At 43.1% G+C, this 26986-nt stretch overlaps 1 protein-coding gene across 5 annotated transcripts; it reads left to right on the top strand.

Moving 5' to 3' along the window:
• Positions 1-539: 539 nt before the first annotated feature.
• Positions 540-17645, top strand: U2AF1 (U2 small nuclear RNA auxiliary factor 1). Of its 5 annotated transcripts, XM_036386788.2 has the most exons (9): positions 2068-3188; positions 3400-3456; positions 6047-6113; positions 6920-6986; positions 10266-10315; positions 10903-11001; positions 12129-12262; positions 12900-12992; positions 14662-17645. In XM_036386788.2, the coding sequence occupies exons 5-9, from the start codon at positions 10286-10288 to the stop codon at positions 14798-14800; spliced, it is 495 nt and encodes a 164-aa protein (XP_036242681.1). In that variant the 5' UTR covers positions 2068-3188; positions 3400-3456; positions 6047-6113; positions 6920-6986; positions 10266-10285; the 3' UTR covers positions 14801-17645. The 5 variants fall into 5 exon arrangements, with proteins under 5 accessions (XP_036242422.1, XP_036242335.1, XP_036243003.1 ...); XM_036386529.1 differs by lacking the exons at positions 3400-3456; positions 6047-6113 and adding an exon at positions 540-663 and having other exon boundaries at positions 3101-3188; XM_036386442.1 differs by lacking the exons at positions 3400-3456; positions 6920-6986 and adding an exon at positions 540-663 and having other exon boundaries at positions 3101-3188.
• The last annotated feature ends 9341 nt before the right edge of the window (positions 17646-26986 follow it).

Genomic DNA, 26986 nt, shown 5'->3' with positions numbered 1-26986 from the left:
TTAATCCTCTGTTAACGTAGGTCCTTTTTCGGGCTTGTGCTGCTCAGAAAGGGGTACCCGGACTATCTGTAACTCTTTGTTTTTATTGTCTTATATCCTAATCCAAATTGTCCAAATTATTATTACTCTAACTATATTGCTATTTCAATAACCATGTTATTATCATTAAACTTTTAAAATTTAAAAAAACAAGTGATTAGCGTTTTTCACGCTCCCAAAACAACGATCAGAAAGAATTTGGTTCTACTCTGCTTTTATTCAAAAGCAAAGTTGTTTGTTGTTTTTTTTTTTTTTAATTCAGACCCCTTCAGAACGTACACACACACACACACAAACACGGTTTTGGAGCGAATCCCTTTATTCCAGCACTTTTGGAAGCCACGACCCCCGCTCAGCTCCATCCCCTCAGCCGCTGCCAGGGGCGGGACTCGAACCTGCGGCCCGCAGATTACCCCAACGGCCCCGCCCCGCCGCCCCTGCGCGCCTGCCGCGGCGCCCCCGCGTGTGGCGCGGACCCCGCCTCCTCTCCCCCCCTTCCCTCAGCGCAGCGTTTCCGGCGCGGTCGCTGTGACGCGGCGTCGGCGCCGGGGCGGTCCGGCGGGCGGGAGGGCGGTGGGAGATGGCGGAGTACCTGGCCTCCATCTTCGGCACCGAGAAGGACAAGTGAGTGGCCCCATTCCCCCGCTCCCCGCGCCGCTCCCGCGGCTGCGGTACCCCCGGGAGGGAGGGGGGAAGCTCGAGGGGAGGCCGGAGGCCCGTAGCGGGTTGCGCGGGGACGCGGCCTGTTCCGATCGCGGCGGTCAGCCCTGCTTCCCTTCTCCCTGCCCCTCCTTCCCTGCGGGGGGGACCCCCGGCCCGTTTCGCCCATTTCTTCCACTCTCGCCTCGGGGGCGCCGCCCGGCACCACGTCCCCCGCCTTTCCCATCCCGCTGGAACGCGGCGGGAAGAGGGAAGCGAGAGGCGGCCGCGCTCCCCGTTCCCCTCCCCCACCCACACCCCCCCCGCCATCGCCTCCCTCAGGCCCTTCCCCCTCCCCCCCCCCCCCAACCCTTCCCAGGCGCGCGCGCGCCCGGCGGCGCGTGGGTCTCGCGCGTTCCCGCGCGCGCGCCCGGCGGCCCCGCCCACGCGCTCCCCCCTTCCCCCCCCCCCCCCCCCCCAATCCTATCCCCCTCCCGGGCCGGGGCCGTTCTCGGGCACTCATTCCCCACCCCCCCACTTCTTCCTCCTCCTTCTCTTCCTCCTCTCCGTCCCCTCCCTTCCCCACCCCTCCCTTGGCCGCCATGAGGGTGTGCCGCGCCTCGTGGCGCGCTGTCGCCCTCGCCCGTCCTCCCTCCGCCCTCCCCCCTTCCCCCCGCGGCTGCGCCTTCCTGCCGGGGCCGCTGGGTGCCGGAGCTTCCCGCCGCCTCTTGCCAGAAAGCGCCACCTCCTCCTCCTCCTGTTCCCCTTTTGTTCGTGTCCCTGAGCCTCGCAGCAGCCTGAGAGCTCCCGCTCTGCTGCAAGGACAGCGACTGGTTATTTCTCCCCCCTCCCCAGGGTGCGGAGGATTTCCCCGACTGCTGCATCCTGATCCTACAGGCTTCTGCCTGCAGCCTTCCACGCGTCCGGGAACGCCTCTAGTTTCTCTGGTTGTTGGAAGCACACACACAAAACCCTCCTAACGAAAATTTGGTCACCATCGGCCTGACCAAACCGGCGTGTTTTTCCACTCGTAAAAATGAAAAGGGGGCATCGATGTGCTGCTGGACTAAATTACTCTTGTCAGCCCCTGGCCGTGGGGCTTCTGCTCTGCTCTGTAGCGCTGCCATTCCAGGAAAGCAGTGTCGGCAGCCTCTCTTTTGAGCTCTGTTACTGTAGCATCCTTTCACACAAAGGAGATACATAGGAATTTAATGCATTACAGTTTCAGAGTTTTAATCAGGCATGAAATTCCTGTGCAGCTCTTTTTTTCTGTTAAATAAAAAGCAAACGGAACCTTCCAGAAGGTGCTGAAGTTGGAGGCACTATTGGAAATTTTGTAGTTAGGTATTTCTTTTTGTTTCAGGTTAGAGTTCAGAAAAGACAGTAAGTATTTTATCATGCTAAGTGTTTGTTTTCAAAAACATAATGAAGAGTGAGCATGTTGCAATTTTACAGTAGAATGCTTTGCTAGAGATCAGATGTGCTTTAGTACTTTAATAATTCTCCCCTCCATGAATTGATGTTGGTTACACAGGATTGTGGAAAATAATTGGTGTTAATTATGGGAATAATAATTTTTCTTCCAGGAGAATTCTAATATTTCATTTACCCATATATAGCCCATCATAGTTTTCTTGCCCTTCAGAATTTTGCATTTCCCTGTCAAGGTAACTAAACTCCTTGTGGTTTTCTTTCATCATTCTGTGTGAATTACACCTTTTTGTGGGAGTTTCAGTAGCATTTCTAAACCCAGATCATTATCAAGGTGTCCTGAGGTGGATCATTCAAAAAAAGCTTGTGGTTTAAAAGAAAAAGCAGCTTACTCTTAAAATCATTCATTACATTCATGGAAATAGCTTAACTACATGGATTTATTTTGCTTATGTGTATTCTTTCTGTAACATGATTTTCTCTTCCCTGAATTATTTGGATACTGTGTTGGTAGGAGTCTGAGTTACCCTTAGAGTATGACTTAAACAGGTGGTTTATAAACGTGAGAGAGGTGCAACTGTGTCAGTTTTAAATCAGATTTTATTGCCTGGACCCGAGGCTGCATCAACTCAGCCACAGAGCTCCCAGTGTCAATTTCAGACCGTTTTTCTCGTTCCTTTCCATCCCATCACCCACTGAAACTGATGGAAAGACAAGGATGGAGAAGCAGGAGCTAAAACAGAGATCACTTGTGTGTGGTGAATCATGGAACCACTTGGGGGGAAGTTGGTCAGATACTGGCTGTAAATTAGGGGCAAAAGGAATGAATATGGACAGGTTTGTTGGAATACATTCCTGTACAGTTTTGATGTGGGTTATTCTCTGTGTTACTTATCCACATCAAGCTAAAGACATTTAGGGCATAGGCTTTTTTTCAAATTATTGGTTTCTGTGCCAGTGTGTAACTACCTTATTCACTTTTTTCTTGCAGAGTCAACTGCTCATTTTATTTCAAAATTGGAGCTTGTCGCCATGGAGACAGATGTTCTCGGTTGCACAACAAACCAACATTTAGCCAGGTTTGTTTCCCCTTTTTTCTCTTTCTTGTGGAAATATACTCTGGCTTCTTTAAAACATAGATTCTCAGATACAAGTGAATAATTACCAAGCTCCAGATTAATTAGTTCAGTTTTAGCCCCAGTTTATCTGGGTCTTTGCTTTTTTTTTGGGGTGTTCCATTTACTTCTCCCAGCATTTCTAATTATCTCCTGTCACCCTTAATGGCTGCAGGAAGCGATGCTGTTGTAAGCTTGCCTGTAGTAGAGACCAACCAGTGCTAACTTTCAGGTGAGTGTGCCTTCTCAGTGGTGTTCAGGCACTTAAACCATCCCAGAGTTCTTAAATCACAGACAAAGGCAGCTCATTCCACCTGTCCCAAAGGTGGGAACTTCAATCTTTTATGCATATAGTAGAAGAAAACTAATTAATGGATAAAAGTGACTCATCTGTCATTACACTTGCTCTCTGACCCAGGCTCTTAAGTTTCAAGAGTGACTTGCATACTTCATTTGAATGTGGAAGAAATGGTTTATTGAAAACAACTTGCCTGGTTGCTGAGGGTGAATTGTCAATTGGCATGACAGATTGTTTAATCTTTGGCTCAGTGAATATTATTAAGAGACATGATGTGTGACTGCATGTCTGCCAGAAATAAAAATAAATTTGAAAAGGTGCAGGGAGTGACAGGGTTTTCATTATTGTTGTTATTATTACGAGCTGTACAATATTCACAAGTTATATTCCTGGAGAAATGTATTTTTTCCCTCTTTCTATCAATGCTGATTGTCAAGGTACACAGATGAATTTCTTTGGGAATTTTGTACATGAGCAATAGTGCCTTTGAAAGTTACTGCATTTTTCAACTGCAGTTGTTTTAAAATTGCAGAGAAACAGTTCAAATAACAGCAGAACTTCTGCAAGTCTTAACACATAACTTCTGCAAGTTCCTATAAAACACATAACTTCTGCAAGTTTATTTAATCTGCTTAGGAGCAGAGTTGATGAGAAATGTTACAAAATGTGAGCTGATGCTGGTTTGGGCAGAAATTAGGGAGGGGAGCACTATCCATGTGGCAGGTTCAGAGCTAGGATCATCAAGGTAAACTGTGAGTAGGCAGGGGGGGCCTTCTAGGGGAGAATGTCAAGGTTACTGGTAGATAGGGACTTCTGGTACTTAAGCAACAAAAACACCTCTTTGCTTCTCGGATTTTAAAACTTTGTAATGCAGATATTGTATTTTAAATGAGTATTGTCCATTTTCAAAACTATCCCATGTTGCTGACCTACATGGAGCACAAGTTGAAGTGCAGTTGGTTAGAGACCTAAATTTAGATCATTGACTAGGAAAAAAATATTCCTAAAGCAGAGAGTTTCTACAGCAGTTGTCTTTTAAGTTAAAAAAACCCCCAAAAACCTAACAAAACAAACTCCTCAACTCTTACTTTTTACCAATAGAAGTTTGTGTGCAACTACAGCTTTCTGTCAGAGCAGCCTTTAGCTTTGCTTTAGGCTCTGGGTAGCAGTGCCAGCTGCAGTGGGTCAGCAGGGCACATCCCATTCAGCCAGGGATGTCTGGGACTGCAGAGCCTCGTGCTGGCAGCTGTGCTGTGCCATCTCCCAGGGCCCTGGCACTGTGTTGGGTCTGCAGAAATCTTTATTTGTGTGCAGGTTGACAATCAGCTGTGATAGAAAATAGAACAGACATCCTGCTGATGGGGAAGTTACCAGCACAATGTTTTAACCTTGTGCAGCTCTTGCTGGTGCAGCTGCTTTACAGAAGAGCTGTGTTAGGAAAGGTCACACAATCCAGGGTGATCAAATTACCCCCAATCAGCAGAAACACCCTAACGAAATGCCTGATTCTGGCACTCTCCAGCTGTAGGCTAAAGCACAGGTAGTTTAAAGCTGGGCCACGGAAGCACAAAGCTTTGGTTGGTATGGCTGGATCTGTAATAAAACAAGTGTGTGATTGTAAATGTGATGGTACAGTTGTATTTTTTTTTTTACATGTTAAATGGGTAGTGTATGTAGGTGTGACATTGCTGGTCCTCTGACTTCTTTAAGCTCTGAATTCTTGCTGTGACTAATAATTAAAATGTCTAAGCTAAGGTTACTTGGGGATTGCCATTCATACTGACTAACATTGAGCTTGTATTTTAAGTAATCAAATCTCAATTTTTGAGCTGCTTACAGTGATATGGACGTTTGGAATTTTTTTGTAATATTAGTTTACTAACTTAAACATGGTTTGTTTTTTCAGACAACTTGATTTTAAGAAGAACGGTACAAATGTAAGGTTTCAAGTCTGCCTGGGCTAATTCTTCAAGTAAAAAGCAGAAGGGCTAAAAGGATATTGTCCTTATTTGAAGGATCGGAAACATGTGAACCTATGATGCTATTATATTATTTAAACAGAAATTCCACCAAGAAACCCCTGATGCACAAAACGAGATGTAGCAGTTGCCTAAAGGCCCTATGGTCTGGTGTAGTATTTTGGACACTGTGGCATTATGTATTACATGCTGTGCACGTAACACTTATTTTTTTCCCCCCCTAGACTTGCAGTAGTGAATCTGGTCTCAAAAGTTTAGGCATCTCCAGAGTACCTCGTGTGACATTTTAGGTTACTGGGCCTCACACCTCCCATTTTGAGGCTAGCTGTTGAGACAAACGCAGCTCTTTCTTGGTGGTTAATTAAAACTGTTTTCATAATATGATGGTCTGGATGCAATTTTGGAAGATACTCTACAAATACAAAAGGAAGTCTTAAGGATAAAATATGACTTTTAGCTGTTTGCAAACAAGTTGTCTCTTTGCAATTGTCTATTATATGCACAGCAGCCAGTAGAATTCCCCTTTTTATTTTTTTTCCCCGCAGACCATCTTGATTCAAAACATCTATCGTAACCCCCAAAACAGTGCACAGACGGCTGACGGCTCACACTGTAAGTCCCACAGTTGGAGAAATTTTTTTAAAGAATGGTGTTAAAGAGCCCACTCCTAATTATGATAAAATAATGTTGGCTTCTGAGCTGCTGACATAAAGCTGTTGCAAACAGGACAAGTGACGGAACTCTTCTTGCGCACAGATCAAGAATTTGTGGAATGTCTGCAATTCTGAGCGCAGAAAGGGCTGCACAAATTGGACTTGATGCAGATTCCCTTTTGTGCTGCAAAGTGAAAACTTGGTTACTTGGTAACACTGCATTCTTTTGAAAGGGTTAAACTGCAGACATTTCTCAAATTCTTGATTTAACACCAAAAAAGAAAAAAAAAATAGGTATATATGTACGGTAAGTCCCAAAACTGGGTTTTCTTTCATCTTAACTTTTTTAGGAAAATGGAGATTTCATGTTATGCTCTAATTATTGTGTTACTTCCTTTCCTGGGATTTTGCTACTAAGAAGCCATTCAGTAATACCAAATTAAAATTATTATGCTTGTAACATGACTGCTGCATTTGGATACCACCTATTTTCAGAGCTGTCTGAAATCATGCAAAACCCCTCAATAGTAATATTGGTGAATGGAGCGAAATTAAGAATACAATAATGGAGTATCATGAGATCTCTATTACTTTACAGTGTTAGGTTGATATAGAAAGGTCACCAGCTAAGTGCAAGTTCTCCTGCTTGGGAGAGAATAACCACCTCTCTTTCAGCACAGACTCGACTAAAGCGACCCTAAAGGAAACCAGTTTCTTGTTAAAATTATTTTCCATAATATAAAGTTGTTGCGTTTTGTATTTCAGACCATTGCCCTCTTGAACATTTACCGTAACCCTCAAAACTCTTCCCAGTCTGCTGACGGTTTGCGCTGTAAGTTCATACAAGTTCCTTCACTGGTTCCCTGGGCTTGATTGTCAGAGCTCAGTGTCGACTTAAACTGGTCTGCCATTTTAGTTTAACAGATCAAACTGACCACGTTTCGTTACATGTGTTCAAAACAAACACAAAAAAAATACCAAAAAGCAGAAAAAAAAAAAAGCCAATTTTTTTTTGTCCCACAACCTTCCTCCCTGCTCCCAAAACTATGGGGCAATCTGAATACCAGCTGTTAAATCAAAAAAGGTTAAAATTGTACTTCCCCTGTGAAGCAGTGTTGGTTGCACTGCTTTCTTCCTGTCACCTCTCTCCCTGCCAGTTGCCTGCATCCTAGGAATGGTTTTCTGTATGTTTTGTGCTATCCATTAGGTTCCACTGTCGGAAAGAGCAGGGCACACTGACTTCATTCAGAACAAATGTCCTGCTCTGTAAATGTTAAGAGAACTTGAACTGAAACTTTTCAGACTGCATGCATAAATTTGTCCTAGGTTAATGCAGCTTCCATTTAGGGAGTGCACTTTGGAAGAACACACCATGACTGACTAACCCCTTCTGGCAGCTGTCCTTTTTGGATGGGTGCATGCTTAAAATTCTTTCCATACTTTGAAAATTCAAATTCTGATGCCATTTGGCATATTTACCTAAGACAAAGATTTTTTTAAAGTACTTTTGAGGAGGGGAAGGCATTTGGGTATGGTCATGAAGTAATTTAATGACTCCTCCTGAAATACAAATGGGCATAAGCAAACACACCTCCTGTGAGACTGGCAGCAATTAATGCCCAGGATTGCTGATCGGCGATTAACTGATTATCATTGTCATTAATATCATCGATATTAAAATAAGATTTAAAAAAAAAGTTTTAGAACCAAAAAAGGGTCGGTGTTCTTTTCTAACTAATCTTTCTTGTTGAAGTGAGTATTTACTGTGTGGTAATAAAGCTTTGTTTGGCTATTCTTTTTTTTTTTTTTCACTGTTTGGTTTATAGACCAGTTCAGATTAGTTACCAGCATTTGATTAGAAGTGCTTTGTGAATTGGCCACTAACTTAAAAGTCAACGCTGTCTCTCTTGCTTCTAAAAGCAATAATGGCTCTATTATGTAATTTGTGGTTTTGTCACACAATCAAGCTGGACGTGTAAATGAGCTGTGTCATTTTGTCTAGATGCTTGACCAGTTCCATTGGTTTGTAGGCTCTCTCCTTGCAGATGCTTAGTAGTTAATGCTGTTTCAGTAGACCAGAACATTTCTGGTTGGGTGTTTCCATGCTCTCCCTGAACTGTCAATGCGCTGGTAACTAATTTGCACAGAGTTACAGCAGTTTGGTCTGTGGAGCTGTTTAGATTTACAGCTGCAAGAGTCCTGCACAGATCCTCCAGTGTTGTAAATGCTGGTATCCAACTCTAGTTTGTTGTGACAAGCCAGTAGCTGTGTGCCAGAGCCTGACTGTACCTCCTGGGGTAGAGCTGGAGCTCTGCAAGCAGTAGGTTTGCTGAAACTCCTGGCTCCTTGGTTTTTGATATTTGTCCCTACTTAAGTATTGCATGTATTTTAAATGGATAACTTGGGTAGCTATTTAATGCCTTGTCATTGTTGCTTAACTGTCTTCCTTTCTATTGCCGTCGTAGAGGATTAACCTTAGTTTGGAACAGCAATAGTTTTCCTGAGTATTTTAATTAGTAATTGGGCTTCTCATGGTTCAGATACCATTAGCCCTGGAATATGGATGTTTGTAAAGCCTGTCATATGTATACTTCCCACTTTAGAAGGTCATTGAAGTAGTCATTAACTAACTGTTGCCTGTGATATCCTAATTTGACAAAAAAAAAAACATTTTTAGCTTTTGTCCATCTGGTAAAAAGTAGTTATTCCCACTGAGGCTCCCAGAGCCCCTGTGATACCTTAAGAAACAAAACCAAAAAATCCTTAGGTGTTAGTAAGCTGTTATCAGTGATGTTGGCAGAACCTTGAGAATATAGTTAAGTATTAAACTGCCTAGAATTACTGGTTTAATGTTTGATATTCCTTAATTTGCTATAACCATGGGGGAGAAGAAATTTCTTAAAAGCAAACATGTCTCAAATGCAGAAACACTGTCAGCCTAAACTATAAACCAAATGCCCCTTAGCCTCTTGTGGAGGTGAGCTGGCTGAAGAACAGGAACTGCAATTCCAGAGAGTGTGGCTGGTTAATATTAGAGCCTTTGAAGAAAAGCATAAAGTTTGTACAAGTGGTAATACTAGCCAAAATTTTTTTCATACCAGCCTGAAAATGAATAAACTCAGCTTTATTGGCTCAGTTTCTTGTCTTTCACATTCTGTTAACTAAACCAGTCTGGTTTGTAGTTTTAAACACTAGCATATTTTTCTAGTATAAAATGCAGGGTTTGTTGTAAAACTGCTCCGCTTGACCTTAATAAACCACTTAACTGCTGAAGAGCTAATCTAATGGCTTTAATGTGTACAGCTTGTTTAAACTGCTGTAGACTGGAAGAAATAAATGAAACTGACTTTTATACAGTTAATGCTTTGAAAAAGAAGCCACACTTATGTTGGGTTTTGTAGCAGCAGGCAAGCAGCACTCGTTTTTAAAGTCCAGCTTGTAGCATGAAAATAATCTTAACTTGAATATAAGGCTGGCTTGTCTTGCACTGAAAGATGTTCTGCAGGACTACAGAAAAATGAAGTGACACTCAAACTTAAACTAGAAAATGGCTCTCTGTTGCAAAGCATTGAGGGCATTGAGAAAAGTGTGTCATTTCAATGACTATTTTCAGCAAATTAAAAAATAATTCTGGGCTATTTTACATTGTGATCTCTCAAATTCAAGTGGATATGCTGGAGAAGTAGGCATAAATTTCTGCCTTTAGGAAGAGAATACTAAATTTTAGTAATATTTTAAGGTATGGAATTGTAACAAAGCACTTGCCTTCTGTTTAGGTAAAATTGTTGGTAGTTAGAGAGTGGGACTATACATTAAATTTTAAGTGATATTTCACAGTAATTCTTTTCCCCTTTAAATTTGTGGCATACAACTTTGGCTCTGATTAAAACTTGCTTTGGTTTGATCATACCAATGTAATATTTTGACAGATGCTTTGGGGACTCAAAGCTCTTCACACATCCTTATTTTGCAATATTCCTGTTAGTTAGCTCCATGCTATATGGTGTCTCTCATGCTCCAGATGGCCTCTCTAGATTGTTTTGTAGTTTGATCAAAATCTCCCCTTCCTTATTGGCAGGCTCTAATCAGTGTGACTCTTTGACTTTTGCAGGTGCTGTGAGCGATGTTGAGATGCAGGAACATTATGATGAGTTCTTTGAGGTATGTAAAGCTGCATTACAGTATCCCTGGATTTGTCACCACAGATAAGTTAAATGGATGTAGTGGACAGCACAATTGGACAGATTCAGGGAAAAACCACTTATTTCTTGGGTGTATAAAACATACAACTTTGTATTAAATACCTCTTGGTGTAACCATTGGTTAGTTGGACCTTAATTTGACTGCTTGAAATAGTCTTTGTTTAACATCAGCAGCCTAAGTGATGTAGCATTTTGATTGTATGATCTCCTTTTGTATAAATTTTAAATATTCTTAATTATTTGTATAAGAACAAAGTACCTGAAGCTAGCATCAGAGTTTCTGTGTTGTGCTTTTAGTGCATCCTGTGTATTCTGTAAATGCTGTGTGTGTTTTCCATAGGTTTTTCTTTAGTATCTTGGTAGTGCTGTGCTTATAGATGGCCAAGGAAGTATTCATTTTAAACCCCAAAATGTTAAAAAAAAAAATCAACTGATCTTGCTTTTTTCCAAGGAAGGTCTTTTTTATATTTACTTAGAGGTAGATGCGATATTTCTGTACTTACAAGTAATGTGCTGCAAACTTGTGCTGGGTTGCTTTGTGCTTAGGAGGTCTTCACAGAAATGGAGGAGAAATACGGCGAAGTTGAGGAGATGAACGTGTGTGATAACCTTGGAGATCACCTAGTTGGAAATGTATACGTCAAGGTAGGATGAAGAGGTGTTCCTGCAGGCAGGACGGGGTGGTGTTTTTTGATCTAGAATTCTAAAAGCCACTGTGTGATTGTAGATTTCATCTTGCTCTTCAGGAAAGCTCTCAGTACATAAGGTACTCTCCAACTTCACAATTTAGAGTAAAAATGTTAAAGGAATCCAAAAGAAAGTTTAATGAATTTTAAGAAGCTTTCTTGATAGTCAAAATCCATTTAATTTTCAGAAATATAAACTTTTTTTTTTCTTTTGCATAGTTATAAACAGTCACCACTACCAGACTGTTTAGTTTGGCAGGGTTAGTTTGGGTTAGCTTGGCATCATGCTGCCCTTTAAGCACATCAGTGAGAGGTTTTGCCACAGGTGCATTAATTTTCTAATTTCCCAGTTAAATACAGTATCTGTGACCAAGTTAGATTTGGCAGTAGCTGTGTGGTTCAAGGTGCAAACTGGAGCACTTAAGTTTAACTTCAAAAAGTCATTGGTATCTCTTGAATAACGAGTACAAAATTGTCACCTGCAGAAATTTTACTGTGTGTGCACAGTGTGGGGGAGGTGTGAGAGAGTTCCTTGGCTGTACTTTTCCTCATCTGGAAAATATTTTCACACCTGAAATTCTTCACTGTGTAGGTCATAATCAGAAAATAAAAAGTTGTTTTAAAAAATTAGCTGTGAAAAAAACATTTCAAATTTAAATTTTACAGTCATCGTAAAGCAGGATCTTGATTTTTGTAAGTTTTCATTTAAATGAATATGAGCTCCAGTTTTTATATAAATTTCTCTTAAATGTTTGAAAAAATTCAAATTACATCGGGACTATGGTGCTCCAGAAACTATTTATAAGCATTCTCTTGGTTTAAAGCTGTTCTAAGAAAACACAGTATCTTGTATTGACTAACTTTCCCACTTGAGAGACCAAACAGAGCATAATGAAGAGGAAAATCAATCATTTGATTAGCCCTTGAGTCCCAGCTAATGAAAAGCTTTGATGGACTGTCCAAGAAATCTGAAGTAGCTTCTAATTTCCTTACTAGAACCTTGAGCCTCAGCTATCACACAGCTGATGTGATAGGAATCTTTCATCTCCTCCTGTTGCTTCTCTGAAAAGCTGACTTTGCTTTCAGTTCCGCCGTGAGGAAGATGCCGAGAAGGCCGTGATCGACCTGAACAATCGCTGGTTCAACGGGCAGCCCATCCATGCCGAGCTCTCCCCTGTGACTGACTTCAGAGAGGCCTGCTGCCGTCAATATGAGATGGGGTAAATAAAGCAGGGCCTTCCTCCTGCCTTGGACAGCTGGGAGGGTGCTGGGTGTGTATTTCATGGAGCTGAGTGCAGGAAGAAAACCACTGCAGGTACCAGTAATGTGGAGGGCTGCGGTGTTTGTGGGGTCCCCAGGACGAGGTGAGAGATGAGAATCTGGCTCCAAATTCTCAGAAGGCTGATTTATTATTTTATGATATATATTAAAAGAATGCTATACTAAAAGAGAAAGGATGCATCAGAAGGCTTAACAAGAATGATTAATAAAAACTCGTGACTCACTCTGAGAGTCTGACATAGCTGACCATGATTGGCCATTAATTAAAAACAATTCACATGTTTGTATAAACAATCTCCAGACCACATTCTAGAGCAGCAAAACATGGAGAAGGTGAGGCTTCTCATCTTCCCAGGAGAAGAAATCCTGGTGAAGGGATTTTTCAGAAAATATCACGGTGACAGAGGACCTGCAGTGAACCTCTTGACTTCTGCCATCTTTTGGGGATTTTCTCCTAGAAGTATGACAGTGTCTAGGTCACTAGTAATTTACTGTATTTAATATCAGAAGTGTTGAGGTCTTAGCAGATAGTGCAGAGCTGGGAATTGTAACTGTGCCTCTTGACTTCTGTTTCAGAGAGTGTACACGAGGAGGTTTCTGCAACTTTATGCATTTGAAGCCCATTTCTCGAGAGTTAAGGCGCGAGTTGTACGGGCGGCGTCGTAAAAAGTAAGTTTGTTTTTAAACACTAGTAAGTAATTTAAGGATCAATTGCTGAAAAATCTGAAGGCAAATCTTTAAGCTTGTGCCAAGTCCTCTTGTTTTTTCTGACACATTTCTAGCACATGCCAAAGGGCGTCAAGTCAAGCTGGCAAGTGGCCAGTTTCCAACAAAAGAGTAGGGCTCTAAAAACATGGTGCTTCTTGCTCTTCAATGCTATGGATTCTGAAGGTTGGTGCTGAAGGCAGGGTTCAAGGAGAAGAAGACTCACTGAGTTACTGAGGACATAGGCCCTACCTGTTCAGGTACAGATGGACATCACTTGGTAGAAGTTGCTTTATGCTTCTTCTATTTTCTTCTACATGTCTTTGCTCTGGCCTTTGTTAGATGCAGGCTACTTGGCCAGTGGGCATTTTTGGTAGCAGATTGGCAGCTTTCAGCATTATGTGCAGTCAAGCATATCTATAGATTATACTAAGGACCCATCCTTATTTGCTTTTAACTGTTAATGGTGAAATATTGTAGCCTGTATTCATTTCTTACTGTTAATACCAGCCAGTCACTGTATGGAGCTCACTCTTAGCTTCACAGTGTGTCCCTTGATAGGAATTCCCAGTAGGAGAAAGGAGAAATAATTTCAGTTAATGGTGAAAAAAAATTGATAAAGACATTTCATTATATATTAAATTATTCATTTAGTGAGGTACCTTGCAGAAAGGCTTTTACCACTGCTGTTACTGTGATGGTTCACTTGGAACTGGATTCAATCTGGTTGCATTTAAGACCTTGCTATTTAGAATAGGCATATAAAATCTTTGATCATGCTTTTATATAGAGGATGATTTTTGTAGATTTCTGTCAATCACACGAGGAGCCTGGGATTGTGAATGTGTTTTTCCTGTAAACATCTCTAATTGGCAGTGTTTCAGAATCTGTGAGGACGAATTTAACTTTGAAAAACATAGATTGTGTTGCTTTGCCACATGTATTTGTGGCTAAGTCATTTTTTCATGTGTTTGAATGCTTTAGAAAAAGACCAAGTGTGTTTTTATATTAACCTTTTGATCGCTGTTACAAATCTGGAACTCCCAGGTTCAGTAATGCTGATTGGTAGTGGCTGTGATAGCAGTGTGTTCTGGGTGGTTGTAGCTCCCTTCCTGAATTTATCAACCTAAGAGGCAGGGAAGATAATTTGCCAGTGCTTGTGTCCTGGAGGGGTAGAAATCACATAGAGGGAGCAGCAACAGAGAACTGGATTTTAATTGCTACTTAATGCAATTGATTTAATACAAGTGGACTTAGAAGCAGCTGTAGGCTTTTGGTTTCTGTTGCTAAGAGCTATTCCTGTCTGCCAAAGCAGGTGTCCCCTTCTCCTGCTTTAAATAACAGCAGTGTAAGCGTGCCTCTCCTTAGGGTTTGCACATCCATTGTAAGAGGTGACTGCAGGGAGCAGCCAGTTCTTGTACCTGTTTGTGCTGGCTCCCCAGCATGAAATTTGGGCACTTTGTAAATACATTGTGCTTTGCAGCCCTAGTGCCAATTAACCAATCCTTCTAATGACACGCTGCCTTTCTTGTCCCTCATCACTCCCATTCTTAATTCCATGTTCCACTGTGTGGTACTGCAAGTAAACCACTGCCTGGGCTGCAACAATAAAATGTCCAAACTCTCTTTGAAGGCATCGATCCAGGTCGAGGTCCCGTGAGCGCCGGTCTCGATCCAGAGATCGCGGCCGTGGCGGCGGCGGAGGAGGAGGCGGCGGCCGCGAGCGTGACAGGAGGCGGTCAAGGGATCGCGAACGATCCGGTCGATTCTGAGCCATGCCATTTTTACTGTATGTCTGCTAGAAAGTGTTGTAGTTTGACCAAACAAGTTCATAATGACATTTTTTTTAAAGATGGGCTTCTGAATAAAAAATTTGTAGTGATACAGTATTCTTTGTGTAACTTGTTTCTTGTGGGGGGAGTCTTTTTAACTGTCATTCCTTTATCTTGACAAATACCTGGATAAGTCTGCCTGAGGGAAAGGTGGTAAATGTATTGGAGGAGCGCCAGTTCTGGTTTGGGTTTTTTTTTAATTTTATTCGGGTATCATTTGAACTGTTGATGAAAATGTGTGTGTATATAATATAAAATATTATATACATAGTAAAAATAATATACTGCTTAAGAAACAGTTACTCACATAAGTTTCCCTTTTCTGCTATGCTGTCTGCTTATTTAGGTTAGTTTAGGCACATTTAAGAGGAAGGCTGTGCGAAATGCATTTATTTACTGAGTAGAAACGCTTAGTTACAAAAATGTATGTTTGTTTGTTACCAGAAGTCTGTGCTCTGTCTATCCATGTGACTGTGGCATTTACAATAAATCCAATTTCTTGGTGTAAAATCTAAAGCCTATTTTCTAAGCACTCTGGAGTAGTTGAATTGCTACTCCTGGCTGCCTATTTTCTAAGCACTCTGGCGTAGTTGAGTGGCTGCTCCTGGCTGTGCCAGAGTTCATAGTTCAGGTTTTTATAATTCTTGACTAAACTCCTTTCTTTAGCTGGAAAGAAAGTTGCCTAGTGCAGTGTGGAAAAAGATAATATTTTTATTGCAATTATTCATAATAGGCAGGTGAGGGTTTTGTGGAAAAAACCCACCAAAATTATGCTCCATGCAACATAATAGAGAAGTGCTGTTGAAGGAAATGCAAGGTCCTGCATGCAAGGATCAAAGTCCTTAACAGACATTTTTTTTCTAATCTATGCTCTCTCACCTGTCATTTAATAAAAAGCATTTTGTTAGCATTCAAGATCATAGAAAACTAATTGGATGCTAGTGGAAAATAAATCTTAATTTCCACCTTTCTGATGGTCTGCAGTGTGATGGAAGCTAATGGACAGATGGCAGTTCCTTCACAAATACTTTTTTTTAAATTTTTTTCTCGAATTGCTCAATCACTGAACATTGTAGGTTGTGTCCCAAAGCATTAAAGCTCCAGTGGAAATGTTGGCATTCTGAGAGACAGCTTGTACAATGGTTGACTTGCAGTTTCACCTCATTCATGTCTGCTTTTATTCAAAGTGTAATGTAGCAAGAAGTTTTGGTCATTGACCATATTTCTGCAAAATAGAACTGTGTGTACACAAAACTACGCAATAAAACACAGCTTTCCAGTGGGGGAGAGAATTTGCTAGAGCTTCCTTAGTTTTGAGCCAGATAACTTGCTAAATGATAAATCTCCTTGGTGATTCTTTTTTAAAAAATGGAAATAGGATATGGATGCGTCACATAGTCAGATGATTAACAAACCAGCTTCCTTCTGCCTCTTAAGTATAAAACCATTTTTCTCAGTGGAACTTTGAAAACAAAATAGTATCAAAAAATGAGCTTTTCTAAATTAATCTGCTTTGCTTCTTAAACTAACTTCTTGTATCAGTTCAGTTTGAATTTTTTCTTGTTCCCACTGGATGGTTTGGCTAACCAGACTTTGGAACTTGGTGTGCCAGGACCCTTTTAGAAGCAATATCACTCAAGCAGTGAAGCCCATCTCCACATGATGTTCTGTTGTAAGTACGTAAATCAAATGATGCTTTACTGGAAGAAATTGAGCAGTGCCTGGCATTGAATGAGTGAGATGAAATGTATTTCTGCTGGGCATTAGGAATTTCACATTGATAATTTAGTTCTTAGAGTTTACAGGATATTAATCCAGTTTCATATTTCTCTTAAGTGAGATTCAGGATTATTGGTGAACTAACTTAAATCTCAAGCTACAAAAGGTGAGGATAGTTTTTGGTTTTTCAACAGTATCTAATACAATGTGGATAGTATTTAAAAGGTTTAAGATTTGCTCTATAAAGCTAGTTTAAAAGTTAGTTGTTCTATAAAGTTAGTTTAAAACAAGTACAGATGTGTCCCTGTAATGGCTTTAATCAGTTTATCTAAATCCTGTTTCACTGCAGGTATATTTTTACATTAATAGATAGTGGAAGATGGATTTTTCTGTCTCCCCTAACACAATTTTACTGAAGAAAGCATTCTAGAATTCTACCAAATGTATAATTTTGTGATCTGATTGCAAAGCTGCCCAGAAATTCCCCAAGTAACTGGAATATGTTGGAATGGGCACTGAAAGCAGTGGATTTTACTGGATACTCTAATGGGTGCCTAGTAACAGCATTCAGCATATGAACTAAAGCTCATGACATATCTTATTAGGTTCTCCTTTTGAGACTGTGCTACCAGTAAAATTCATCAAATTTGAAATGTAAAATGCACCAATTGGTTAAACATTTACACCTGACAGACCCAAGTGTTCATTCACCAATACAAACCAAGTGGAAATCCTACCTCCCCCTCCTCTTGTTGCCCACAATGTCTTTAAGATTTGGTTTTCCCCCCCCTCCTCCCCAAGGTTCTTACTTCTCAAATATTTCGTTGTTGACTCTTCTGTTAAACAGTGGATCTTAATTTATGGAATTCCTTTACCTCAAATAAGTGACAGCATACAGGATTTTCTGAAGTCTGAGTCAATTAGGTTGAAACTGTTAATCCCAAGTGGCTTTGTATTTGGCTCTTATTCTGTGAAAATGCTGCTTGTCCATGAATATGATGTATGTTGAGACTGTAAAACCAAATGGAGAAAACTTGTTCAAAATAAAGCCTTTTTTTTATAAGAATCTGACAAAAATTATCCCTTTCCTTTAGATTGGATGCCGCTCTCTAATTATCTAGTGAGGACATAGACTAAAGTTTCAAATTCTTGTATCTTAAGCTATTTTTTTGAGCAATTCTTTGCCTTCTGTTTTTCAGAGGCTGGTAACCCCAGCCTCTCCATATTTACATGATCAAGTTGGATTTTAGGAGTGCAGCTTGGGGTTAGGAGTTGGGGAGGGTTGGTCTGGGTTCTTTCAGTTGACAAAGCTTTTGGTTAGGCTGTTAAGGTTAGGAAGAACCTGCAAATTTCTGTTGTGGTGGTCTGCAGAGGACAAGGAAGGTCATTTTTACAGAAGGAATGTGTTCAATGAAAAATTAGGTAATCAAAGGGGGTCATGGCATTTTAAAGATGATTCCTCCTGGAATTTTGGGTGTTAATGATTGTTAACATCAGCACTTTAAACTGCATCTGTTGTCTTTAATACATTAGAAGTGAAACTGCTTTCATGGCAGCTGTGGGTACATAATTTCATTCTCCAGATACTGCTGTACTGAAGATTCCCTGAAAACAGTCCTGGTCAGGAAAAGTTCCAGCTGAAAAGCAGAGCTGGGTTGGTGTTTTCTTTTTAGCTGATAAGGAAGTGTAATGGCTGAGTGGCAAGGTTGTCAGGAGAGAATATTTGTAGCTGCATTTATCACTTACTGCAAGGCTGGAGCTGAGCTGTGTTACTGTACAGTCTTACCCTGGAGCAAATGGATTTCAATTTAAAAAAACCCACAAAATTACATCCAGATGTCTGTAGGAAAAAATTATTGTGTCTTCACATTGAATTGATACCTGGTGCTTTCTAAAGCCATCCATAAGTATTTCAGAATTCATCCAATTAACTGGGTTTTTATGAAGCATAGAATAATTTGAGTTGGAAGGGACCTTAACGACCATCGTGTTCCACCCCCCCTGCCATGGGCAGGGACACTTTCCACCAGACCAGGTTGCTCAGAGCCCCTTCCAGCCTGGTCCTGAACACTTCCAGGGGAAGGGAGTGCACAACTTTTCTGGACAACCCGTGTGGCACTGTCAGTGGTGAGAGTGTCTCCAAATTGTTCTTATATTTTGTGATTTTCATTGTGTTAAATGCACTTGTATGAAAAATTCAGCAAATCTCCTTAGCTATGTAGACAGTCCCTCCTTGTCAGCAATGTGCTCATCAGCCAAAATCTTCTGATCCTGTTAACCTTTCACGTTTCATTTTTCTACAAAACCATAACCTTAGCAAGAAGAGCCACGAGCAAGAGGCCAGCACAGTCCCACTCTGCAGTCCTTTGGCTCTTCAGCAGCAGACCTGCTTTAGCAGGTCCCTGTTTCCCTGCTGATGGTTCCTGCCAGGAGTGGAGTCAATTCAATGGATCTCAAGTTTCTGCTGTAGATGGGATGTGTGGGATCGGGTGGAACGGTGGCAGCCGAGCCCAGGGCAGCTGCCAGCAGCCTGGCTCGGGTAGCAGCGGCTCGTTTGAGGTATCAAAGGCTGGAGGGGGCAGGGTGCGCTTATCTCTGATTATCTCTGACTGTTCAGATGCAAGCGCCGACTTCTTGGTGCTCTGCTAAGCATCGAGCCCGGTACATTTGCATAATTTGTGTTGTTGGGTGTTTGCTTTCCAAGATTGTTTTTACAGGACAGCTGATGAAGGGGTAGGTATGTGAGTGAGGGGTGGGCAGCAGCTTGTGTGTGTGGCTGCCCCTTTGATCCAAGTGCCTTAACAGCATTCTTGGAGCTGTTTTCTCTAGGAAGAGATAATTACTGTGATCCAGGTGTTCCTACGGGACAAACCCGTGTGTAATGACAAAGGTCTGCAGAATATTGTTTTCCCAAGCACTGTAGGGCTCTTCTAGCTCTGCACTTCCATGACTGCACGTGTAGTTAAGTCTGGAGGAAAAAAAAGTAGTTTCTGTTCTGATTGAGCAGCCAGGCAAAGTGGGGAGAAAGGCAGCAGGGAGCAATGGAGTCTCCCTGCCTCCTTGTTTTTCAGGGAAAAGCCTTTAGTTTGCCAGGCTGAGCCCTGCTGTGCTTTTGCCAGCACCTGGCTTCATTTCAAGTCTTGCTACCTATTCAGCTGAATATTGGATGTGTTTCAGATCCTTCTCACTGTCTTCCTGGAGCTGTCTGGGATTCTGGCCAGGCACATGGAGGCAGGAAGGGAGCTGCTCCCACTGCAGGCTCTGCACCAGCCTGCTCCCGGGCCTGGGGGCTGGGGCAAGAGCCAAGGGGAACCATTGCTCCTCCCTTCTCTGCCACCCATTTCCTTGAGAGCTAATGCTGCTCCTGTCCTAGAGAGAAATGAGAGAGAACCTCACAGATCAAAACAGTCCTGCATCTTCCATCATCCTTTTTCCTTCCTCTTCAGTGAACATGCAAAATGTTTGCTCTTGTGTTGTAGGAAAAAAGTCCTGGAGAGAGGAATTGATAAAGGGACTCTAGCAGGACGTGAAGAACCGATTTCTGGACAAAGCACCAGTGGAGAGTGAGCAGCCAGCCCTCACTACCTTGGGGATTGCATGCAACATTAATTATTGCAGTGCTGGACTGGAGACGGGCGAGGGAATTCCAAAGTCTCACCAGAATCTCACCGAGTAACAGTCTCGTTAATGTCTGGGCCATTTTTTCATTCTGCAAGGGTTTAACTTGTTATATTTTACCCTTTCATGACCACAACAAAGATACATTTAATTGCCTTCCTTGCTCAGTCTCCAAGCAGGCCAGCCTTTGGTCTTTTGGACAGCCCTGGGATTCTCAAGCACATGTGGTGGCAGCTGTTACACCTCACCAAAAAACATCTTCAGCAAAGGGAATAGATCTGCGGTGCAGAGCAAGCAGCAAATATATTATTTCCCCTTGTAGTACTTGCAGCTGATTTGAGCAAGGTTTCTGACAGTCTGTTTTCCCTTCTCTGACAATTTCACTTCTTTCACTCTTCACTCCTGGCCTGTATTTCTCTCTACAACTTCTCGTGTTCCCCAGGCCACGTCACACATGGGCCACGTCACTCCAGGTGGGACAAGCTCCCTCCCCAGAGCACATGGGTGCTGGGAGTGCCCTGTGTCCTGCAGCCTGGAACCCTGTTTGCTTAACCCTGTATATGATGTTTGCTTTTTACACAACAGCAGGGCCTTGTTGACTCACATTGAGCCTGCCTGGCACTGGAGTCATCCCTTCCACTCCACACAATTCCTGGCCAGGTAATGGCCACTCAAGAAGATTATTCCTCTTGCCTGGCTGCAAAATTTAGCACTTGCCCTTATCAGCCACCTTCCTATTTTACTTTCTTTTCTGATTTCTCCTGTCTGCCAAAGATCATTCTGAAATATGATTCTGTCCAAATTGTGGCTTATTCCATGCAGTTAAAATAAGGAGTGATTCTTTTTGGGCTGTGTTCTCCTCCCTTTGCATAAAACCATTTCCATGAACTTGTGCAATAGGCTTATGCTCTCTCTTCCCAAAGGGGTTCTGGGTACCACCAAAGCTCCATTGGTTCTTTTGGTGACTTCAGTTGCTGCTCACAAAAAGCCTTCTCCACTTGATCTCCTCCTGAGTGATCTTACCACAACAGCATTTACCTTTTTCTCCCCCTCTCTTTGATCACTGACTGTGCTTCTCCAAGGGGTTCCTCTTCTTGACCTTTCAGTCTTCAGCATGTCTACTCATCACTGATACAAGAAACATCATTCTCTGTTGGCCATTCCTAAACAAGCTGTTTATTTCCATGCTAATATTCCAGCTGCTGTCACTTCACTGCTAGGCTGATCAGATCATAATTTTGCTTTTATACCAACCCTCACAGCATCTCCTCTTGTCCCTTGCAAGAGTAAAAAAACCAACCACTGCCAGATCTCAGGAAATGATTAAGTGGCTCTCCTTATGAAATTGGTGCTGATTTATGGGAATTATTCTCAAAGCTGGGATGACGAGTAATCTGTGTCCCAGTGATTGGGCAAAGCCCTAATGCAGCAAATTAGTGCTGTGTGTTCATTCCAGACACCATGATTGATTTTAATAGCTTTAATGCCAATGGCACAGTGTGGGTTGGTGTTGCTGTGGAGATCTTTTAAAGCAGTTTATTATATACACCAAAACTCCCTTTCCAGCAGAGCATGTAGTGACAGGACAATGGGGAATGGCTTTAAGCTGGAAGAGGGCAGGATTAGATTGGATATTAGGAAGAAATTGTTCCCTGTGAGGCCCTGGCACAGATTGCCCACAGAAGCTGTGGCTGCTCCATCCCTGGAAGTGTTCAAGGTCAGGCTGTTTGGGGCTCTGAGCAACCTGGGACAGTGGAAGGTGTCCCTGCATGTCCCCTCCCAGGAAGGGAGGTTGGAACTAAGACTTTCTTCAAGGTCCCTTCCAACCCAAACCATTCTTCACCTGGCTGCTGCCTTGGTGAAGGAAATTGAATCTTGAGTGCAGAGCTGTGCTGCAATTAAAAATCCCTCAAATTTGCCTCACACTTTATGTTCAGATAGTTTCCAACACACTTGGAGCTGTCACTTGGTCTTACAAGTTTCTCTGAGGTGTCTGTCTTACATCTCTCAGGATCTGGCACATCCATCTGTGCTGGCAATTCCACACCTCGACACCCATCTGCTGAAGCTGCAGTGGTTGCTGCAAGGCTGGCACTTCTCCAGGCACAGCAGCTGACTCAGGGCCTCTTCTCCAGTGTCAGAACCCAGGACATCCCTCTGGCTGTCCTGGACTGCCAAGACCCCTGCCAGGGGCTCAGAGACCCTGGCACAGAGCCCAAGACCCCTTGGGGGGTCATAATCAAGACCCCTTGATGATGACCCGTGGGCAAATTACCAACCTTAGATGAAGATCTACAAGGCATGGCAGTTAAGTAGAATAATAGTAAATTTATCATGGGGTGAAAAAGTAGATTTTGGGGTTTTCTAGAATGGGGGTTCAGGGAGCAAGATGGAGGGATCTGGGCATGTCCAGCCTTTCTCCTTCTTCTTCTTGGCCTCCATCTTCTGCTGTGATGTTGGCACTTTTAGATTGGTTTAGAGTAGAAGCTCACTGTCCAACATAGGTGATAGGTATTGGAAAGTAATTGTAAATGTTGTACATGTAGTTTTTAGTATAAAAAGATAACACTGCCCCAGGGGCAGGCAGAGTGCCTGGACTGTCTTGCTGAGTGGACCTCAGCTGGACAGGAGAAAATATTTTATAGATAAGGAATAATAAACAACCTTGAGACCAAGAACTGAAGAGCTCTGACTCCTTCTTCGAGCACTGGGCTTGGAAAAAAGACTTTGGAACTCATCTCAGGGTCACTCTGAGCAGTGAGAGGCCCCGAGACTCCAGTCCCTCCTGAAAGGCATGAAAGATGTGGATATCCCTCCTTGGCTACTCCAGTAGTTTTGCATAAGAAGCATTCACAGAAGTGATACAAAGCTTCTGTGTAATTAACAATCTGTTTAAACCACTAAAAAGCTGTACACACTTCTGTGAAAAACACATGTTAAAGGCAAAAGAAACCCCAAAACTCTCTTTTTTTCCCTTCCAGCCAGCAAAGAGGTAACACCTCTTGCTGTTGCAAGCAAAACTGAGCTTCAGAGAAAACATTTGGATTCTTGAAGGATCTCTCAGAGAAAAACCCATGTTAAGTGAAGTGCCTTTTAAATGCCACAACAGTATGTACTGATGGCTCCAGGAAAACACACAAATCAGTAATAACATGACATGACCAAACAACTAAAATATAGGAGTCAGACATTCAAACAGTTGAAGGTTCTCCTCAAATTGTCAAATCAGCAGCAGTAGTTAGAGCATTTCAGCTGTTTCAGGAGCCTTTCAATCTGATTACAGATTCTGCTTATGCAGCTAATGTAGTTAAAAGAATAGAAGGATCAGTCTTAAAGGGTGTTAAGACATCCTCAACCAGAAAATCTCAAATTAACAAACCAAAACCACTACAGCTACGACTGGAGTTTTTCAGTGCTTGCACTCCTTCTGTTCCAAATATTGATGGATTTTTGCATCGCTTCACCTCGTGTGTGCCCTGGCATTCTCTGAGACCCAAATCAAAGGCCAGCCTCCTGACCATCACCATTTTCACACTCTGTGCCATCCCATAATTTATCTGCACCAGATAAATTGTGTCTGCAAGCCACAATTTTGTTCCACATGTTTTTCCAACTGATGTTTTACCAGTGGGGCTAACGGTTACTTGTGCCAATGTCACTTTATAACATATTTCAGATGTAGTTAACTAAGCAAACTATGATTTAGAGTAAATAGTTGTTCTGTTTAAGAACACTATTTTCTAGTAAACTCTTCTGTAGTAAAATTAGAATATGGAGGATAGGGAAAAAACAGTGTCATTTCAATCAGAAATTGTATTTTGATGATCCTTGTGGGTCCCTTAAACTCAGAATTTTCTGTGACTCTGTCATTCTGTAATTTGTCATTGATGTGGATGTTTCTCTGCAGGTTGTGAATTTTTAACAATGTAATGAGACAGCTGCTTCAGTGTCTCTATTTATGGCAAATATAAAATATCTGGCTCTTCTCTTGATTTGTTTTTAATTGCTCAGTATTTTCCCAGCATTTTTTTTCATAAATTTCACCCCACATTCTTATCATGCTCCATTTCCTTACCAGAGAGACAAACCCTTGACTTTTAATGCTGAAACTGGTCCCTCAGCTTTAGATCAGTCACATCCAGTTGGAAAGTCTTTTCTGTCACTTTTACCACTTGATTAAAACATCCTATTTCTTATTTTTCCTATTTCTACAGCATGCAATATTCTCCAAATAGCTCCATATAATATATACCATGTGCAGATGGAGACATGCAGCTGTCTCAACTCCTTCCATGGCCTGAACCACAAGGAACACTTCAGGGTGAATCTCATGTCCTAAAATAAACTACCTTGAACTGCTTTTCTCTGTATTGGTACTTTTTATAGATACAGAAGAAATTGCTGCTTGGACTTTGCAGAGCCACAGGTTGCGTTCTTGAGGACCTTCTCTTTGGTAAGGCCTTTCAGTATCTTCTGCTTTCATGCAAGAATTTCTGTGGGTTTTTTTTGTTTTTTGTTTAATTTTCTGCATAATCTAGAGCAAGTTTTTAAGAATTACTCTGAGATAATTGGCATGGAGTGTTTTAAATTCACCTGCACCCTGTGTTCTACACCATCAAGCCCTGTTCACAACAGTGAGGATGGAGCTGTTGTGACACTGAATAACTCATGGTCACATTCTCACAATGGCCTTAGGCTGAAGGAAGGTAGGGTTTCAATACATACTTGGAAGAAATTCTTTGCTGTGAGGGTGGTGAGGATCTGGCACAGGTTTCCTGAAGGTGTGGCTGCCCCTGGATCCCTGGGAGTGTGTAAGACCAGGCTGGATGTGGCTCTGGTCAATCTGGAGGTGTCCCTGCCCATGACAGGGGGTTGGAACAGGATGGTCATTCACTCCCTTCCAACCCAAACCATTCCATGATTCAGCAGGCTCCCTGCCCTGAGATGGGCATTTCTAGGGCTGCCTGCTCCTCTCTCCCTTCCTGCTGACCTGGGCAATGCCTGCACAGCCCCAAGGCCTTTTTAGGGGAGCAGCTGACTGCTGCCCCAGCATTAAACCCCTCACAGAACCCCCAGCTGCTGTGAGAATTCTCCCCAAACCAGGCAAGCAGCCACTACCACAGGCTGTGTGATGGCGTTCACAGGGGCCTTAGGATGTGGAAGAGATGAGAATGTTGACTCCATGTTTCAGAAGGCTGATTTATTATTTTATGATATATATTACATTAAAACTATACTAAAAGAAGAGAAGAAAGGATTTCATCAGAAGGCTGGCTAAGAGGAGAAAAAGAAATTATAACAAAGGCTTGTGACTGAGCAAGACAGTCCGGACACCTGGACTGTGATTGGCCATTGATTAGAAACAACCCCATGAGACCAATCCCAGATGCACCTGTTGCATTCCACAGCAGCAGATAACCATTGGTTACATTTTGTTCCTGAGGCCTCTCAGCTTCTCAGGAGAAAAAGTCCTAAGGAGAGGATTTTTCATAAAACATGTCTGTGACACAGGCTGTGCTCGGGAGCCTCTGGCAGCCACATCTCTGTCTCCACTATGGCACTGCCCTTGGGGACACGAGGAAAAGATCTTCCAAGGTGCCCTGGCAGAGCCCTTTCTCCAGGGTCACAGGATCAATTAGGTTGGAAAACACCTCTGAGGTCATCAAGCCCAACCTTTGAGTGATGTCCACCATGTCAACTAGACCATGGCACTGACACATCCAGTCTCTTCAGGGACAGTGGCTCCACCAGGCCCTCGGCAGCCATTCCAATGTCTCGTCCCCTGTTCTCTGAAGAACCTCTTCCTAATGTCCAACCTGAACCTCCCCTGGTGCAGCTCCAGGCCATTTTCTCTTGTCCAGTTGCTGTTTGCCTGGGAGAAGAGGCTGACTCCCACCTGGCTACAACCTGCCAGGGAGCTGTAGAGAGTGACAAGACCATCCCTGAGCCTCCTTTTCTCCAGGCTAAACACCCCCAGCTCCCTCAGCCGCTCCTCCTGCTCCAGACTCTTCACCACATCCCTCACCCTACTCTGGACATGCTCCATCACCCCACTGTCCTCCCTGAACTGAGGTGACCAGAACTGGACACAGTCTCTGGAGGCCCTGTGGGTAAACCCTGGGTGTTCCCCCCGGGTTTCCCTCAGCGATCCGACCAGACATTGCCAGACATGGCCGGACATCCCCGGACATTGCCAGATACTGTCAGGACATCCCCAGACTTCGCCGGATATCCCCGGACACTGTCAGACATCTCCTGACATTGCTGGACATCGCCGGACATCGCTGGACATTGCCGGACGTCCCCGGACATTGCCGGGCATTGCCGGACATCGCCGGACATCGCTGGACACTGTCGGACATCCCCGGACATCCCCGGACATCGCTGGACACTGCCGGACATCCCCACATCTCTGGACATTGCCGGACACCGCCGGACATCGCCGGACATCCCCACATCCCTGGACATTGACGGACACTGTCGGACATCCCCACATCCCTGGATCCCTGGACACTGTCGGACATCCCCGGACATCGCCGGACATCGCTGGACATCGCCGGACATCCCCACATCCCTGGACATTGCCGGACACTGTCGGACATCCCCACATCCCTGGACACTGTCGGACATTGCCGGACATCGCCGGGCGCTCCGGCCCCGCGCACCGCGCTCCCATTGGCTGGCTCGGAGTCGCCAACGCCCCCGCGCTGACCAATCATCGCTGGCCTCGCTGCTCCCGCCCCTCTGGGGCGCGGCGGGGGCGGGGCCAGGGCGCGCGGGGGGCGGGGC

Source organism: Molothrus ater, chromosome 2, assembly GCF_012460135.2.
Source record: "Molothrus ater isolate BHLD 08-10-18 breed brown headed cowbird chromosome 2, BPBGC_Mater_1.1, whole genome shotgun sequence".
Lineage (NCBI taxonomy): Eukaryota > Metazoa > Chordata > Aves > Passeriformes > Icteridae > Molothrus > Molothrus ater.
This window is presented reverse-complemented; position numbering and strand designations above follow the sequence as displayed.